Below are 15,305 nucleotides of genomic sequence, written 5' to 3'. Positions count from 1 at the left end.
TGGTGCTATAGATTCAATTCAATTGAACTACAGACTTTTCGTATGTGTTTGGAAAATAGCTTTTCTGCACCCATCATATCTTAACTGTAGCCTCTAGCCACTAAATATCTTTACATTTCTGATTCAAAGATCTACATTCATACTAACAGGTATTAGTAAGGCACTTAAGTGATCTATCGCCACTTCAACAAGCAGTTCCCCTCTTTGCCATATGGTGGCAGCAGGTATACCCATAAATTCAATGTCCCAATTAAATTGACATTTTGATTGTTAGTATAAACCCTATACTGACTATAAAATACAATCATTTTTCACATCGATATAATTATATTGGAGATGAAAAACAGTTAATTTATGTTCTATTCAGAGGTAGGTTTTGGGGTTTAAATGAGAAAAGAGGGAAAGTTTTCTATGGTTTACTATGGAATTAGAGAACAACTGTTCAACACATTTAATGTGTCTATTATGCAGAGTTACAAATTATTATTTTTGGAAAGCATATAGATGATGTAATAATGTGTGTGTAGAGTTATTTTTAGAACAGATTTTTAAAAATCTGGTCCGTCCTCAGTGATTTGATTGGAAAATATGGCTGCTGTGCTCGTGTTGATTTACCTGCTGTAGTTAGTTAGAGGGAATATTAGCAGGTTTTGGTGCCTATTAGTTTCAGGTAGCCTTCAGTGTAGATTGGTCGCTGGCTTAACCTTATGAAAATGCCCTGGCTCCACCACTTTTTTAAATCCTGAAGATAAAACCAGATAAAATGATGACTACTGTTTTTTTTTTACCTGTTATCTTTTTGGTGGAGTTTTAGGTTTGGTCAAGGAGTAAACATATCTGTGTTGAACTTACTTTGTAGTGCAGCCCTTTTAATCTGCAAATCAATTAACCTCTTGCTCATTTTATCCTGCTGCATCAGTTTTTTCTCGTTTTTTTGACAAAATTATAAATCAGAGCATGTACTTTCTCCAGATAACACATATAAAGACATTAATACAGTTAAAAAACAAACAAACACTGGAACAAACCATCACTTAACATGAACACAAGCCAAGGTTTGAGCTGACATGCAGTTGTGCATATTCCACAGATAGGTCCACTGAAATGTTTTAGCTCCATTTATGTGAGCCTCTAACTGTGAGGTCAGTTTGCAGAGCATTTAGTCTCTGTTTGCTCCTCTGTTCCCTGATGTTAGTCTAAAGGAATCAGCAGCTGTCCCTCTGGCTCTGCTGCATCTGCTCCTGAATCCTCTCCAGCACCTCCTGCATCTTCCTCAGCTGCAGAGCAGAAGAGAAAAAAGTGGCAGGATGATTACAGAACCCCTGGATTCAGAGGACAGATGGATGAATGATAGATAGATACACACTTCTTCATCCTTCTCAAAAATCTGTCTCTCCATCTCTGTCTCAGCTGCTGCGAGCGGCAGAGGGAAGTCCACCTCACTTCCTTCTCGATACTTCTCACGCAAACTAAAATAGACATGCTGGTAAGGACAAAATATGCAATGAATTTCTCCATCCTAGTGTCGATCCTGGCTCCACCTACTTGCGTTTCCTCTCCTGTACCATCAAGCGGGTCATGCTCTCGATGCATTGCGCCCTGTAGTTTTCATAGTGGATTTCCCGTGTCACGTCCTTTAGATCCTGCATATGCGTCCTGACCAGCATGTTCCTCAGCAGCAGGAAGTCTGAGTGGTCCGGGTTCTCAACTGCCACGAACATAAACACATGCATAAGAACATGCATTCAATTAAGGATATAGAAATAAAAAAAATTATAAATATGAATATTAATGGACATACAGATCCTTGAAGAATTTTTGTCACATCTCTTAGCCTGACAACCAAACACACTGGAAAAAATCGAAGTCATTTTTTCTTTAAATAAGTGCATTTGCTCTTGGATTGAGGAGATAAAAGAGACACTTTGCCAATGTAACAGGACAATTTACACTTAAAATAAGAAAACACAATTGCATTGTCTTATTTCACATGCATATGATCTAATTATCTTATTTTAAGAGTAAAAATATTAATTCCATTCGCAATCTATCTCATTTACCTACTCAAATTAAGGCTAAATACACTTAATTTAAGACATTTTTACTTTTTTCTAGATCGTTTTTCCAGTGCATTTCTCTGTATCTACAGCAAAAATTATTTGCCCTTAATTTAAGCAGGTAGATAAGATGATCTGCTATAGGAATGAATATTGTTGCCCTTCAAATAAGATTATTAGAGTCATTAGTCAGTCAGTTAAAATAACAGAGAAGCCATTTCCTTATTTTAACAGTTAATCATCTTTTTCCGTTGGTAAATTCTCCAACTAATCTGCCTAAATTAAGGGAAGTTACACTTCTTCAGTGGTATTTCTTGTAATAAACCAACAGAAAGCTGTGCAGTTTTGTGAAGCTGAAGTAAAATGATAAATCTATGAATTTAACACATCTGTCTTTGCATAACAAATAAAAAAAAAGGTTAAACTCATACAGTTTCATCACACTAACAAAAAGGCTTAGAAAAAACATATAAACAGTTATAAGAGATGAAAAGGGAAACATAGGACATAATAAAGGTACAGAGTAAAAAATGGCTGTTAAACTAGGGGGTAAAAAGTCCCTCATGTAGGCTGCTTGCATGACTGTTCAGTGTTTTATTAGCAAATAACAAGACAGAACCTCCCAGAAGGCCAGAGTCAAAAAATTGCACCTTCAGGGCAGAGATGGGGGATCTGGAGTCAACAAGTCATTTCTATGTCATGTTTTTGTTCTACCCAGCCACTGAACCAGGTGATTCCAATCTGGTTTATCTATGTAAATTGAACTCACCAGGTTCAGTGGCTTGGTAGAACAAAAACATGAGATAGAAATGACTTGTTGACTCCAGATCCCCCATCTCTGCTTCAGGGTCCCTGTGTCCCTAACACATTTTAACAGTTTCTTCTGTTTGTGTCAAGATTTTTATGATGTTCCGATTTGCAGGACCACTCTGGGACTGTTGCACTGCTGCTGCAGAGAATTGAGGCCCCATGTCAAAAAACTGAAGAGGCAGCCGGTAAGAAATCTGAATTTTATAGGATCTTACTGCTACTGTTCTCATTTATGCTCCTTGATTTGAAAATGTCTTCAGTGGTGTAAATATTTTGGGAAAAGTGTATCCATGTTGTGATTTATCAGGTTGTGTTGTATGGTATTTAAGGTTAAATGTCTGGGTAAGGTGCAATATTGTGGTACATTTTGTAAAACTGTCATGTGCATATGAAAATTAGATTGTTTCAAGTATTTTGATTTCATGTATAGTTTGTGTGTCCTCAATAGTATATGTTCACTAACAAGCATAACTGTCTTTCTGTCTGAAGGTTTTTACCTGACTGCTGTTAAGACTGACTACAAAATGGGGAAATAAAAAGAATGGAAAAAGTCTCAATTGGGGTAAAAGGTCTGGTTCAGAGACCAATAGTGGCAGTCTGTGGGAATGAGTGGGACTTGAACTGAGGATCACCGGGACCCGAGCGCAATGCTCTAATCACTAGGCCACATCTACTGATATTTAGCCGTACCAACAGTTTTTTTTTTTGTGGTTTGCAGGGGAAATGTTCTTATTCAGCTGCAGAAAGTTGGACAAATACACAGGTTACTGTATGTTTTTTTTACGTCGTGATGTTTGGGAAGATTGTGCTAAAGGCTGAGCTTTAATAAATGAAAAAAACATTCAGATGATGAGTGTTTTTTTGCAGGAAAAGAAAGAAAGATGTGACACACAAGGTATGAAAGCATAACAGAATCTCAATAAAATACAATAAATTCATATTTGAAATTTTAAAAAGGCGTAATTACTCTTTTATTTGTTCAGTACCTTCTACTATGCCCCATGGATAAGAGCGGCCTCTGAACTTTCTGCCTTTGCTCTCCACCTGCATGTTGCTCCCGATCACAGCAAATGGGATGCTGTTCTAAAAAAAGATAAGAAAAAAACACCAAACTATCAACTCTGCAAACGACATTTACATCTTACATCAGATCGAACCTTGAGGATCTGCTCCTGTCTCTTAAAGTCCTCATCCTCATCAGAGTCACACTCTGGAAACTGGTAGATATTAATCCCAAACTGCTTGATCTCCTCCTTGATCTGAAACACAAGAAAACTAAATTAGTTAAGTGGAAGTTAAGCATAAAAAAGACGAGCGATAATAGAGGAATATTTTACAGACATCAGTCTGTGCTGATCGTGTGATACAGGGTAAATGTTGGGTGCTTGTTAATTTTTGTACCTTCAGTTTTTTGCGGTTGACCTCTGCTTGTGTCAGGCTATCAGCTTTGGCCAGTAGAGGAATGATGTTTACTTTTTCATGCATAGCTTTCATGCACTCCACGTCAATAGGTCTGAGACTGGCAGCATAAGACACAAGGCCTAATTAGACTTAGACTTAGACTCAACTTTATTTATCCCTTGGGATTACTCCTTCTGTATGGAGAACCAACTCTGCCATATTTAGAAATAAATAGAGAAATAAATAAATGCTCAATGAATAAATAAGCATACAATTAATTGCCACCAAAAATACAATAAACAAATAAATGTAAGTAGAAATTAAATTAATTAAATTAAATGTAAAAAAGGGCAGGCAGAAATAAATAGTGGCGAAGAAATAAGTAGGGTAAAAAATACAAAGGAAGAATAAAACAGACAAAAATATTATAACATGCACATAAATAAATACTTAAAAATATAAGTAATTAAAAAATAAAGTTGATGATTATAAAGGACAAAAAAATAAATAAGGTAAATATTACAAAGGCAAATAAATAAAGAAGCTAATTAAAAGAGTTATATACATTTATGTCTCACTGTATAATTTAATTTCTACTTACATTTATTTGTTGATGGTATTTTTGGTGGCAACTACTTGTATGCTTATTTATTTATTGAGCATTTATTTATTTATGTATTTTTAAATATGGCAGAGTTGGTCCTCCATACTTCTGGGAATTTCTGGTTCCAGTAGCTTATATAGAGTACAAAGAGTTAAAGCAAGATGCCATTAAAGATAGAAATACAACAGACAATATAAAAAGAGTATATAGTACAAATAGGCATAACAAAAAAAAAAGCTTTAATGTCCTGGAATATGTTTCCCTTAGATATAAAAATATCTGCACAGTAGAGCTCTAAGGGAAGACTACATAGTAGTTAACTTGCAATTAATTAAACTCTGAACATATTGCTGTAAAAACATCTATTGATACAGAAGTATGGGCTGTGGTGGGTTATACCCGTGACCAAACGGAGAGATGAAGTAGAGCAGGCAGTGGACTCTGTTGTCCTGGATGTTCTTTCTGTTCAGCCCGCTCTCGTCTCTGAAATACTGCTCAAACTGCTGGTCGACGTAGTCCTCAACATGCTTCCAGCTGATAAAAACACATATAATTCTTGTGATTAAAGCAGCCACACAGGAGGAGATGTTTGATATGCGAGCTGTTTCTCAGAATGTGTCACTTCATAGACTTTCTGTGAGGCTCTGATGGAGATTTTAACCAAACAAACCAGTCAGGATTCAGCTTAAGTTACTGATTTGATTTGGACGTAATTCTGATGGTATAGGACTAAGCATGATGTCTATTTAGGGTGAAAAAGTAAAATAAAAACTTTAAAAAGATAAAATAAAAAAAACATACAACATATGAATGAAGAAATGATCAAATTAAATTACCAGGAGTACCAAAACCATTTTTAAATTTACAAATGTTTTTAACAGATAATTTTTTTTATAGTTTTTGGTCACTTTATTGGCAAGAAAATGTCAAATATTTGTGCATTTAATGTAGATTTTATCAGGAAAGGTTTTGCATATTGAGAAGCCTGATTTGTGTGCTCAGGCTGCTGCAGGACCGTGCTGTTTATAACCACTTGATGGGCCCCACCTTTCTGTGTTGTTGACTGCATCTCCAAACCCAGGAGTGTCTATGATAGAGAGCCTCAGTTTGATTCCTTTCTCCTCGATGCCGATGGTGTGCTTGACGATGTCGACTGTTTGACTGATCCGTTCTGCAGACATGTGCAGTCATGAGGTAGCAGTGGATACAAAGTTAGAGACACTCTGAGAAGAACTGAACCCGTGAGGAGAAAAAAAAAGGAAAAAAAACACTTTTATGGTTTGGAGCTAAGGTAAATGATAAGAGGGAGCTTACCCTCAGCGTTGGGAACTTTTCTGTCTCTGTAGAGGTCGGTGAGGAACAAGCTGTTGATTAACATGGATTTGCCGAGTCCAGTCTCACCTACAGAATGCAAATATGAAATGTTTTATTAATCAAGAACATTTTTAGTCTCTCTAATCAACTCAGATCATAGAACATCACATCTTCACCAATATGGTGATTTGCTTCAACCTTCTCCAATGGTATGTGAAGGATTAACCCCCGTCACTAATAGGTGTTGTAAACTGGCCTTTACTGTCTTTGAAAAAAATGTAGTAATTGGGGGAAGGTTTAAGTCTTTGTATTTATTGATGTAACTTTAATATTTTTTTTTTTTTTGTTCTCACCACTCTCTTTTTCTTTGAGGTGTTGCCATAGCAGCACGCCCATGAGCAGTGCTGACAAGGACCTAATGTTTCCAATCAGCCTCATAAGGGAAATCCAAACAAACTGACTGAGTGGGAGGGGAGATGTTTCAGGTTTTGTTTGGATTTGGAGTACTGTTTGGCTTCAATTTGTTTAATTTAATTGTAAATGTTGTCTTTTTGTTTTATTATTTTTTTTCCTCTAGAGGTAGCTGAAGTCTGTAAGTTTTTAAAAATCACTTTTTTGTCATATTGGCTAAAACTGTCCCTATGCCCAGACAGCAGTACATGTGATATGTAACCTGTGAAAAAAACTGCTTCAATTGGTACCGCCTACTGCCTGTATGTCAATCTGGAAAGAATAATTCGGGACGAGTCAAAACAACCAATCACAGCCAGAGGAGCGTCTGATGGAGTGTCAATCACAGCTCACACACGCTGAATCCCGCCCCCCCCCCTTCTGTTCGCATGCGGTAGCCGCGCAGATGCTGTGAGAGGGGTGGAGCTTGGAGGTGGGGCATGAGTAGGGTGGCCAGATGTCCGGCTTTATGGCGGACAGTCCGGATTTTCATTGCACTGTCCGGCGTCCGGCGCCGCATCCAGCCGGACGTGTATTTGCCCTCCTTTACCCCCAGATTCCACATACTCCGTCAGTGCTCCGCTCCGCTCAAGTACGTCGTGCGGAGTACTTGTCTGTCATGTAAATCAATGAGAGCTGTTCCACATCCTCCACTACTCCTCCGCACGTCTCTGTCCACGTACGTCTTCTCCGTCCTTCACCGTCAAAATACGGAACTGAGCTCTTTTTGGCTCCGCTCCCGTCAGTCCAGATCAAGACCCGCAATTGCAATCGCACCAAACAGGATAAAGAATGTAGAGAAGACCCGGTTTGTCAAATTAAATTATAGTAAAAACAGGTCGGTTACTAGAAATTAGAGCATAGTTCGTATATATTCCCAAAATTAAGAGCAATTAATTAAATAACTGGATGCAGACTATTGGTGCTTCAACAGACCAAAAAATTCTTATTGCAGGAATAGATGAAGAGATGATGAGTTTGGAAGCGGAGAACAAACATAGTTCATACAAACTATGGATGATCCTGTTTATTCCTGTTACAAAAATCCACAACAGAAAGAAAATATTTGGGCAGAAACTGAACATCTGCTGGATGATGATGGGGATTTTTTTTAATATGTCATATTAAATTAAACGTTCACAGGGTTTATACCGGAATGAGGAACTCTAATTTAATGCTATTTTAATGCTATTATAAATAATTTTAATTTCATCAACAAGTATCATGTACACAAGTTATTAGTATACATGAAATAAGGAGCTGTAAGCACAGTTCCATGACTCAAGTTTGTGTAAATATATCTATATATATCTATATATATATATAGATATATATAGATAGATAGATAGATAACATGGTGAAATCATCTTTACTCTCGACAGGCTGCAGCCATGTCACGAATTCCTCTTTTCCAGCCACTTTTTGACATTTGTATTGTCCTATTCTCTAGCTCTCTCTCCGCCTCAAGCTTATTTTCCAAACAACTGCTTTATGATCAATTGCAGCAGTTCTGCTCAAATTAATCGTGTCAAAAAATAGTCACTTTTTAAACACCACAATGTATTAAATAAATACAAATGCTGGGAACCAATTCTTTTTTTACATCTCTTTAATATTTTGTTCTATTCAACTACACAAGCATCATCTTTAAACTACTAAGAATTGTACTATAAATGTGACTTTACCCGATTCTTATGTACACCGTAGTAATTTATTGATATGCCGCACAATGTCCTCCTTTTTGGTGCTATAGAAATGGCCACCCTAGGCATGAGTGAACCAGAGAGGGTGGGGGAGTGGCGTGAAACCTGTTTTTCTTCAAATTTTCAGTCGAAGTCTGCTCTCTCCTCAATGTTACAGACTGCAGCTTTAATTTAATTTATTTTTTTCCCAGATAGAAAATGTAAATGTTATCAAAGTTTCCATCCCTTTTATTAGAGATGGTGCAGGCTGATGCTTTAGAAAGCTGGATTGTTTAAATGTGGGTGTGTCTTTTTTAATTTTTTTATTTGGTGCTTCTGCTGTGGTTGAAGACAGTGGAACCTCTGCTGCTCTGTTTTAAATTCCACAAGGTTTCTACTTCTGTTTGCAAACCTTACAAGGTATCAATGGTTATTATGTCCAAATAGTTGAATATATGTTTCATAAGTCTAGTGCAGGGGTCTGCAACCTGTGGCTCTGGAGCCGCTGGTGGATCTTTGGACCCTCTATGGCTCTCACTAGTGGCTGAAAATGATGAAGAACCAACAAATAGTTTTGAATGTAATACAAAAACAATTACCAGGCATAGAAACCTTGCGAGTTTGGAATATGTTTAACAGAATCATGGCTTTAAAAGTACCAGTAATGTCTTTGTGGGTCTAATTTTCTTGTTCCTAGCTTTGAAATTACATTTTATTTTCTTTTTACATCAAATAACATTTTATTGAGGAAAGCCCATGTTTTCTCTTTCTCGTGAAGCATTTTCAGTTTCCACTTATTTTAAAAGCTAAAGATACAAATAAGCTGCTTGTTGTTTAAAATTGCCACAACTTTCCCATAGAGCATATTTACAAAATAATAATTTGTGTTTTAATAAAAGCTTATGTAATATTTGTGTCTCTAAGCCATTTAAACTGTACTCTGGGCTTTTTTTGCTCTGAATGCATCTGAAAACAGGATTTAACCTTACAGCTAAAATAAGTCTAACTAGAGTACAATAACAAACCAAAATGAATGAGAAAATTCTAAATAAAACAATAAAAATACAAAGCCAATGTCCTATGGATTGCCAAAAAAACAACAAAGGGCTCCGCAATTGGCTGATATCTGCTTCTGTGCATATGCACCTTCTCTTCTTTCAGATATGCAGATATATTGAAAGCAGACAAAGAAATGGTCTAGAGGGAGGAGCCCTCCAAACTCATCATTTTAAACTTGAATCAACAGTTTGTACATTTAAACTTTGACACAACCAGGAGATCAGAAGAGAATGATCTCAAACCCACATCAGCACTAGTTCTGGTGTGGATGCTAAAACGCTAAAACACTTCCTGTTACTCTGTCCACTTCAAGCCAATCTCAGTTACGCTTTTCTATACGTCCCACTCAGCAGAGATAAGGAAAGGACTCACCTGCCACCATGAGCGTAAATGTAAATCCCTTCTTTACCGTCTTTCTGTGAACTTGGTTCGGCAACGTAGCAAAACCTATATACTCTTTGTCCTGATCCTGCAGAAAGAAGGCAGAAACATGTTAATCAGAGCATTGGGCACATTTCATGGAGCAGTCAACAGGATAAACCAAATGCATCTATGGTGCTTCATCACACTGAATAAATGAAAGTTAGGGACATACCCTGAGAGACATGACCACAGAAACAACCTTCGATATAAAGGTCTACTTTAACTGACCACACCTTAGGTCTGACCTACTCACAGCAAGTGATTATGGTAAAATAGGAGGAAAACAATCTGTTTTATACAAAATAGTAAGAAGGAGGTGGAAACACATCTGCATCTTATAGGTGATGTTGGCTTGACAGCAGTTATTGAAGTATTTGTATAAAGAATAAAAAGCCAGTTTAATAGAACTCACCTCTGGAGAGTCGTAGGGGTCAAAGCTCCCCCAGGGGCTCCGTGGTCGCGAGGCCGGGCTCAGCGGAGAGTCCAGAGATACCAGAGAGACAAGCTGCCTCTTCAAAGGCAGAATCTGTGAGGAGCCCCTTCCTGAGTGGGTCGGTCTGGGGGGTACTGTGGGAGAACCAGTAGGGGGGCAGGGGACGGGACGGGGTGCAGGGGGAGCTCCTGGGCAGCTGGGCAACCTCCCGTTGGCAGTGACCACAGTTTCCTCTCTCTCATGCTCTGGATTCTGTGTCTTTACAGCTGAATAAGTGACGGGAGGTAGATCCCTCATGGCGAAGGGAAACTGTATGTCTGCCTGGTCTTCGATGGAAAGGCTCGACAGCTGGGACAAAATGTGACAAAGTTTCCTTTTTTTTTTAGCTATTTATCCTACTTCTACTAGAGACTGAAAAGGGAATAACTATTACAGGTTTATTACTAAACAGTTTAACTACAGCTGCACACTTTAGGAAAACAAACCATTTCAAAAAAACATCAGAGAATGATGGCTTTAGGTATTCCAGCTGCCATAAAATCCTGATGTGTGCAGAACGGGCATCGGAACTGCTTTATTGTGGTTTCTTTTATCATTTTCTTGAACTATAAAATATTTCATTTTGTGATAAACAAAAAACTCTCACCGCATATTTAAAAGAATTGAGAGCGAGAATATGTAAAGCTTAAATAATTAGTCATTAGCAATTAGTCATTCAAGCAGTTGATTATGATGAAAATTTTAAATTCTGTCAATAGATTTTTTTTATATACTATGAAGGCCTAATTCACACTCCCTGGCCCTTTTTTTCACAAATTCCGTTGGTTAAAAAAAAGGAAACCATCTGTTTTTTATTGGGGTTTTTTGTGATAGACCAACATAGAATGATGCATATTTGACAATTCAATTGAACATCTTTTTATTTTACAAATCAAACCACTGTTTCAACTTTAAATTTAAACCAATTCACTGTGATGATAGTGCTAAATGAAAACCCAATGCAAGTACTGTATTTTCGTGACTACAAGGCGCATATAAATGTCTCTTTTTCCCCTCAAAATGTGTGGCGTGCCCTGTGTGTGTTGTTACTGCGGACGTTGTTGAGACCACTATGAGAACGATAAGTGTGGGCGTGGATTGTGTATAAAAGAACAGGTATGTGCTTTATGCACAACTCCTTATCTCCTCATTGAGGAGATGAAAGAGTGGCTGAGGGAGGTGTATGTAAGTAGACCAGGTGGTTTTTTTCCATGCATCACCATCGCTGTTAATCTGTGGCTCCATGCGTGCTCATCTCACAGCCGATGTGAAAAACATGGTGAAACAAATGAACGCTGTGCTTGCTGTTATTCCGGAAGGTCCGACAAAGGAACTTCAACCGCTTGACATCGGTGTGAACTGGCCGTTCAAAGTAATGCTACGTTCCCACCGGACGCAGTAAGAGCAGCAAAATCGCGTCTGCTGCTTCATTTTTGCTGCTTCTACCAGTTTAGTTCTGACGCACAGCTGAAGCAGCTTTGCTGCTCTGGCTGCGTGGTGCAAAAGTGTGTCTGACGCGCGTTGGACGGAGCTACTCTATCCTTTCTTTGCCTTGCAGCTATATCTGCTGTGATCAGTGGGAAAAAAGTAGTTTTAATATGTTTTTAAGTGAGAAAGTCCACCTGAAAACTTAATCATTGCAGTCAGTTCATCCAGATTACAATCCTCTCTTCCAATATTATTTCTGTCGGAGCCTCTCAGACCCCCACATACCAGCGGTGCGCTGTCAGTAGGAATCCCATTCAACAGCAGCCTCTGGCCGGGTTGCCTCCTCGCGGTTCACCGCGGCGGCTGGTAGGTGTTTTTCATCTAAATAATCTAAACTGCAGGCACCAGGATAATAAAAGCGAACATATTCTGCCGGCAGATTTCTGCATTTAAAGTTAATTTATGCGTCAATAAACTGTTTCAGAGGAGTGATCATAGCGCTCTGTGTCATCAGCGATGTGTCTGTCTCACGGCCAGCTCCCAGGTTTGATTACTACTCTGTAATAAATACATGAATAAAACAAAAACATACTCAGTTTTGCTCCCGCTCTATATTTTAATACGCAGTAGAGGTATTTAAAAGTAGTAGAGGATATGTACCGGTATATAAAACCCGCGCCCTATAATCTGGTGCACCTTATGTGTGTGTTTAATACAGTAATGGCACACATAACTGAGACTGCGCCTTTTAGTGCGGTGCGCCTTATGGTCTTGAAAATACGGTAACCTCATTTTCTAATACAGTATCTGTGAGGTGGACATTTTTAATAAAAGCTGTATGAACTATTACCCCCACATAGTCTTTCTTTGAGGGGTTTAACCTTGGCATACATATGGCTGTTTTAGGAAGATATCAGAGGAAAACAGCAGTCAGGTCAGAGTTATTGAGATATGGCGTCTCAGCTCACTTTGAGCCTTCTTCTGCTGCAAGTTTCTTAATTAAAATAGACCTTTTCCTCTCCACTGTCACTGCATGCATGCTTAGTATGAAGGATCCCTGCAGAATCAACGACGCAATGCAGGCAAATATCCTCTGTTGCAACTTGATCACCCAGGAAGAGTGAGTTTTGGCAGGTTAATGACAAGACTCATCCGTCTTGTTAATTGGTGCCACATAAATAAGGGGAAGTTATTCTTTATTTGATGCAAGGTTAGATTATAGAAAATATCCCTAAGCTTTGCCATGAATGCAGGATGGCGACAAACCTGCTAAGGCATGGGCATCCTTCTGAACTGGGCAAAATGAACATTAATCAGTCAAAGAGCCATTCATCGTAACTTCTGAAGAGCTGCACAGGTAATGTGAATCAGTAAACCTGGAAAGCAGGACTGTTATTAGGCAAAGACTCCACAAATAATACATTTCCTTAAAGATGAAAGAGTCAAAAGTTTGATTTGTAGTTTGCCAAAAGCCATGGAGGAGAATGAAACTGCTTGGCTTTAAATGGGGGAACACTGAAACATGGAGTTCAGCATCATGCTGTGGTGATGCTCATTTACAGTAGGGAAAAAAAATATGATTTACTGTGCTTCCATGAGCCAGCAATAGAATATTTCATGTTGGTATTTCCTATTAAAGCCTGATCAGATATATTAGACTTTGTGGCAAAAGTAGGTCAAAATGTGAAAAAACTCCAGAAGTGTAAAAACCCTTTGAAGGGATTGTGTCCCATGAACTCGGATGATTTGCAAGATTATCTGTAAATAATCTGAAAAAAAAAGTAGCTGAAAATGCATTTTATTCTACTATTATTAGAATTTTTCACCTGAACTGTTTTGTTCACTGATTTGATCTGACCAGTGATGTCATTATAACTTTTAAAATAAACTCATCCATCTGTCATGGTTGGAGGAGAAAAGACTGAAGTTGAGGCTTTGTTCCGTCAAACTATGTCATGTTAAGTGACACATCTTTGCAAGATTCATCAGAGATTTTTGTTATTACATCACCCCACACCTGATTGTATACCCGACTCTAAATTACTTACTTTTCACAAACAGAAGAGAAGCAGAAATCAGAGCAATTGCTAAAGGTATCCAGCCTACTGCCCCACTGGCTTGATCTAATGACAAAGAAGTGCTGCAGACCTGATTAGGTTTCCTCTGGCCTCTCTCTACCTGTCACCTCTAATTACCCACAAAGCTTGGCAGCAGCAGGCTTAACCCAGCTTCTAATGCTCTAACAGGGTGGGGGGTTGGAGATTTACCTCCCAAACACACAAACACCAACTCTAACAAACACTACAGCTACAGTATTTTATAGAGTCCTACCTGCTTTTCCGTAAAAGCTGAAGTGTCTTTGAACAAAAGCAGCAGCGTGTTTAAATGTTAGGGGAAAGGAGACAATCTGGCTATAAGGAATATATTTACAATAAATGTCTGTGGGTATTTTCTATTAGCATAAACATTAAAATGAATAATATAAATAAGTAGTTTAGCTTGGGGGGGGGTGAATTCTTCAAGGTCCTCTGCAGGAATATTAGAGCCTAATTGGTGGCCAGCTTCAATAAATTATTCTTTCCCCTTAAACTGCTGGAGATTTAATAAAACACAAAGTTATGATAGAAAAGTGTAAATATTATGGACCAACCTTTTTTATTGCTCCGAAATCTGACCGGAGAAGACATGCGCTCCATGGTTTGATGTAAATCCAAACTGACCCCAGATCAGCAGTAGTAGGTGACACGCAGGTCCCTGCTGTCGGTATGGCAACCTGTTTGATTATCTATTCAACATCCTGGAGTGTGGGACATATAGTATGGCAAGCAACTTGAAGATATATTCAGTTTTCTCTGGCTTAATATGGGGGGGACGGGGCATGTTGCGCCAGTTCTCTGTCTGTTGGAGGAGTTTTAGGTTAAGCGAGAGTTAAAGTCCTATGGAAGTCATATTTAAATGTCAAATCTATCCGGCTTAAACATGTACAGTATATAAATGCACTCTTTATCAATAAATTCCTATTTAAAAGAAAAATCTTGTCTTAAAATCTGTGTTTTTTTTTTCGTTATCTTATGCAGGCCAGTTAGTTATACGTCAGCCTGAACATCTAAATTCTAAATTCGGTAAATCAACGGTAATAGCATCTTCATTCATATGTCGCAGCTAATATACACAACGGTTGAAATAAGAATAATTTCCTTTCCCATTGAGTTCCGTCCCAGTGTTCACGGGGGGTGGACGTCTGTGTCTTCAGCAGGCGTAGAACTAACAGAACTGGCAGCGTTGCGAGGCAAGGGCTCAAACATGTACGGCTGGAAGCCTTCTACACCAAACCAGGCTTCTGCCGCCCTGGCGTCCTCTTCCACAAGTTCGTCCCAACTTTTCTCTTCTATCAAAAAATGTATGACAGAGGCGACTCATCCACGACCTCCGACACAAAACTCTCCTCCTCTCGCATTTTTCCGCTGTCCATAGCGTTCCTTTATAGTGTTGTTTCTAAGTCATCAATTTAGTGCTACTTGGTCCCAATGGAATTTCCCATTGGGATTTTTAGTAAACGCTTTTGCCACTGTCTGTCTTGCCTTGAATACTGGGTCCTCTGTTCG

At 38.5% G+C, this 15,305-nt stretch overlaps 1 protein-coding gene across 1 annotated transcript; it reads right to left on the bottom strand.

The window, feature by feature from the left end:
- Positions 1 to 1,018: 1,018 nt before the first annotated feature.
- LOC119794017 (septin-5-like) lies at positions 1,019 to 14,503 on the bottom strand. The gene is made up of 13 exons (XM_038301350.1): positions 14,351 to 14,503; positions 14,032 to 14,057; positions 10,213 to 10,581; positions 9,750 to 9,846; positions 6,187 to 6,273; positions 5,920 to 6,043; positions 5,272 to 5,406; positions 4,269 to 4,386; positions 4,025 to 4,126; positions 3,854 to 3,950; positions 1,546 to 1,708; positions 1,367 to 1,469; positions 1,019 to 1,277 (listed from the first exon to the last, which is right to left on the bottom strand). Exons 1-13 carry the CDS (start codon positions 14,394 to 14,396, stop codon positions 1,206 to 1,208), a joined length of 1,539 nt encoding a protein of 512 aa, XP_038157278.1. The 5' UTR covers positions 14,397 to 14,503; the 3' UTR covers positions 1,019 to 1,205.
- Between the last annotated feature and the right edge of the window lie 802 nt (positions 14,504 to 15,305).

The sequence above is a fragment of the Cyprinodon tularosa genome, unplaced genomic scaffold (assembly GCF_016077235.1).
Source record: "Cyprinodon tularosa strain WSP-4 unplaced genomic scaffold, ASM1607723v1 ctg466, whole genome shotgun sequence".
Classification (NCBI taxonomy): domain Eukaryota; kingdom Metazoa; phylum Chordata; class Actinopteri; order Cyprinodontiformes; family Cyprinodontidae; genus Cyprinodon; species Cyprinodon tularosa.
The sequence above is the reverse complement of the archived record's forward strand: the minus strand, read 5'-3'. Positions and strand labels throughout refer to the sequence as shown.

Bases quoted from the DNA above. Each gene is read 5' to 3' on its own strand.
- LOC119794017 (XM_038301350.1), bottom strand. From the start codon at position 14,396: ATGGAGCGCATGTCTTCTCCGGTCAGATTTCGGAGCAATAAAAAAG. The intron at 14,058-14,350 runs GTTGGTCCATAA...TTTTGTTCAAAG, and splicing joins ATTTCGGAGCAATAAAAAAG to ACACTTCAGCTTTTACGGAA. The intron at 6,044-6,186 runs GTAAGCTCCCTC...ACATGTCTGCAG, and splicing joins AAAAGTTCCCAACGCTGAGG to AACGGATCAGTCAAACAGTC.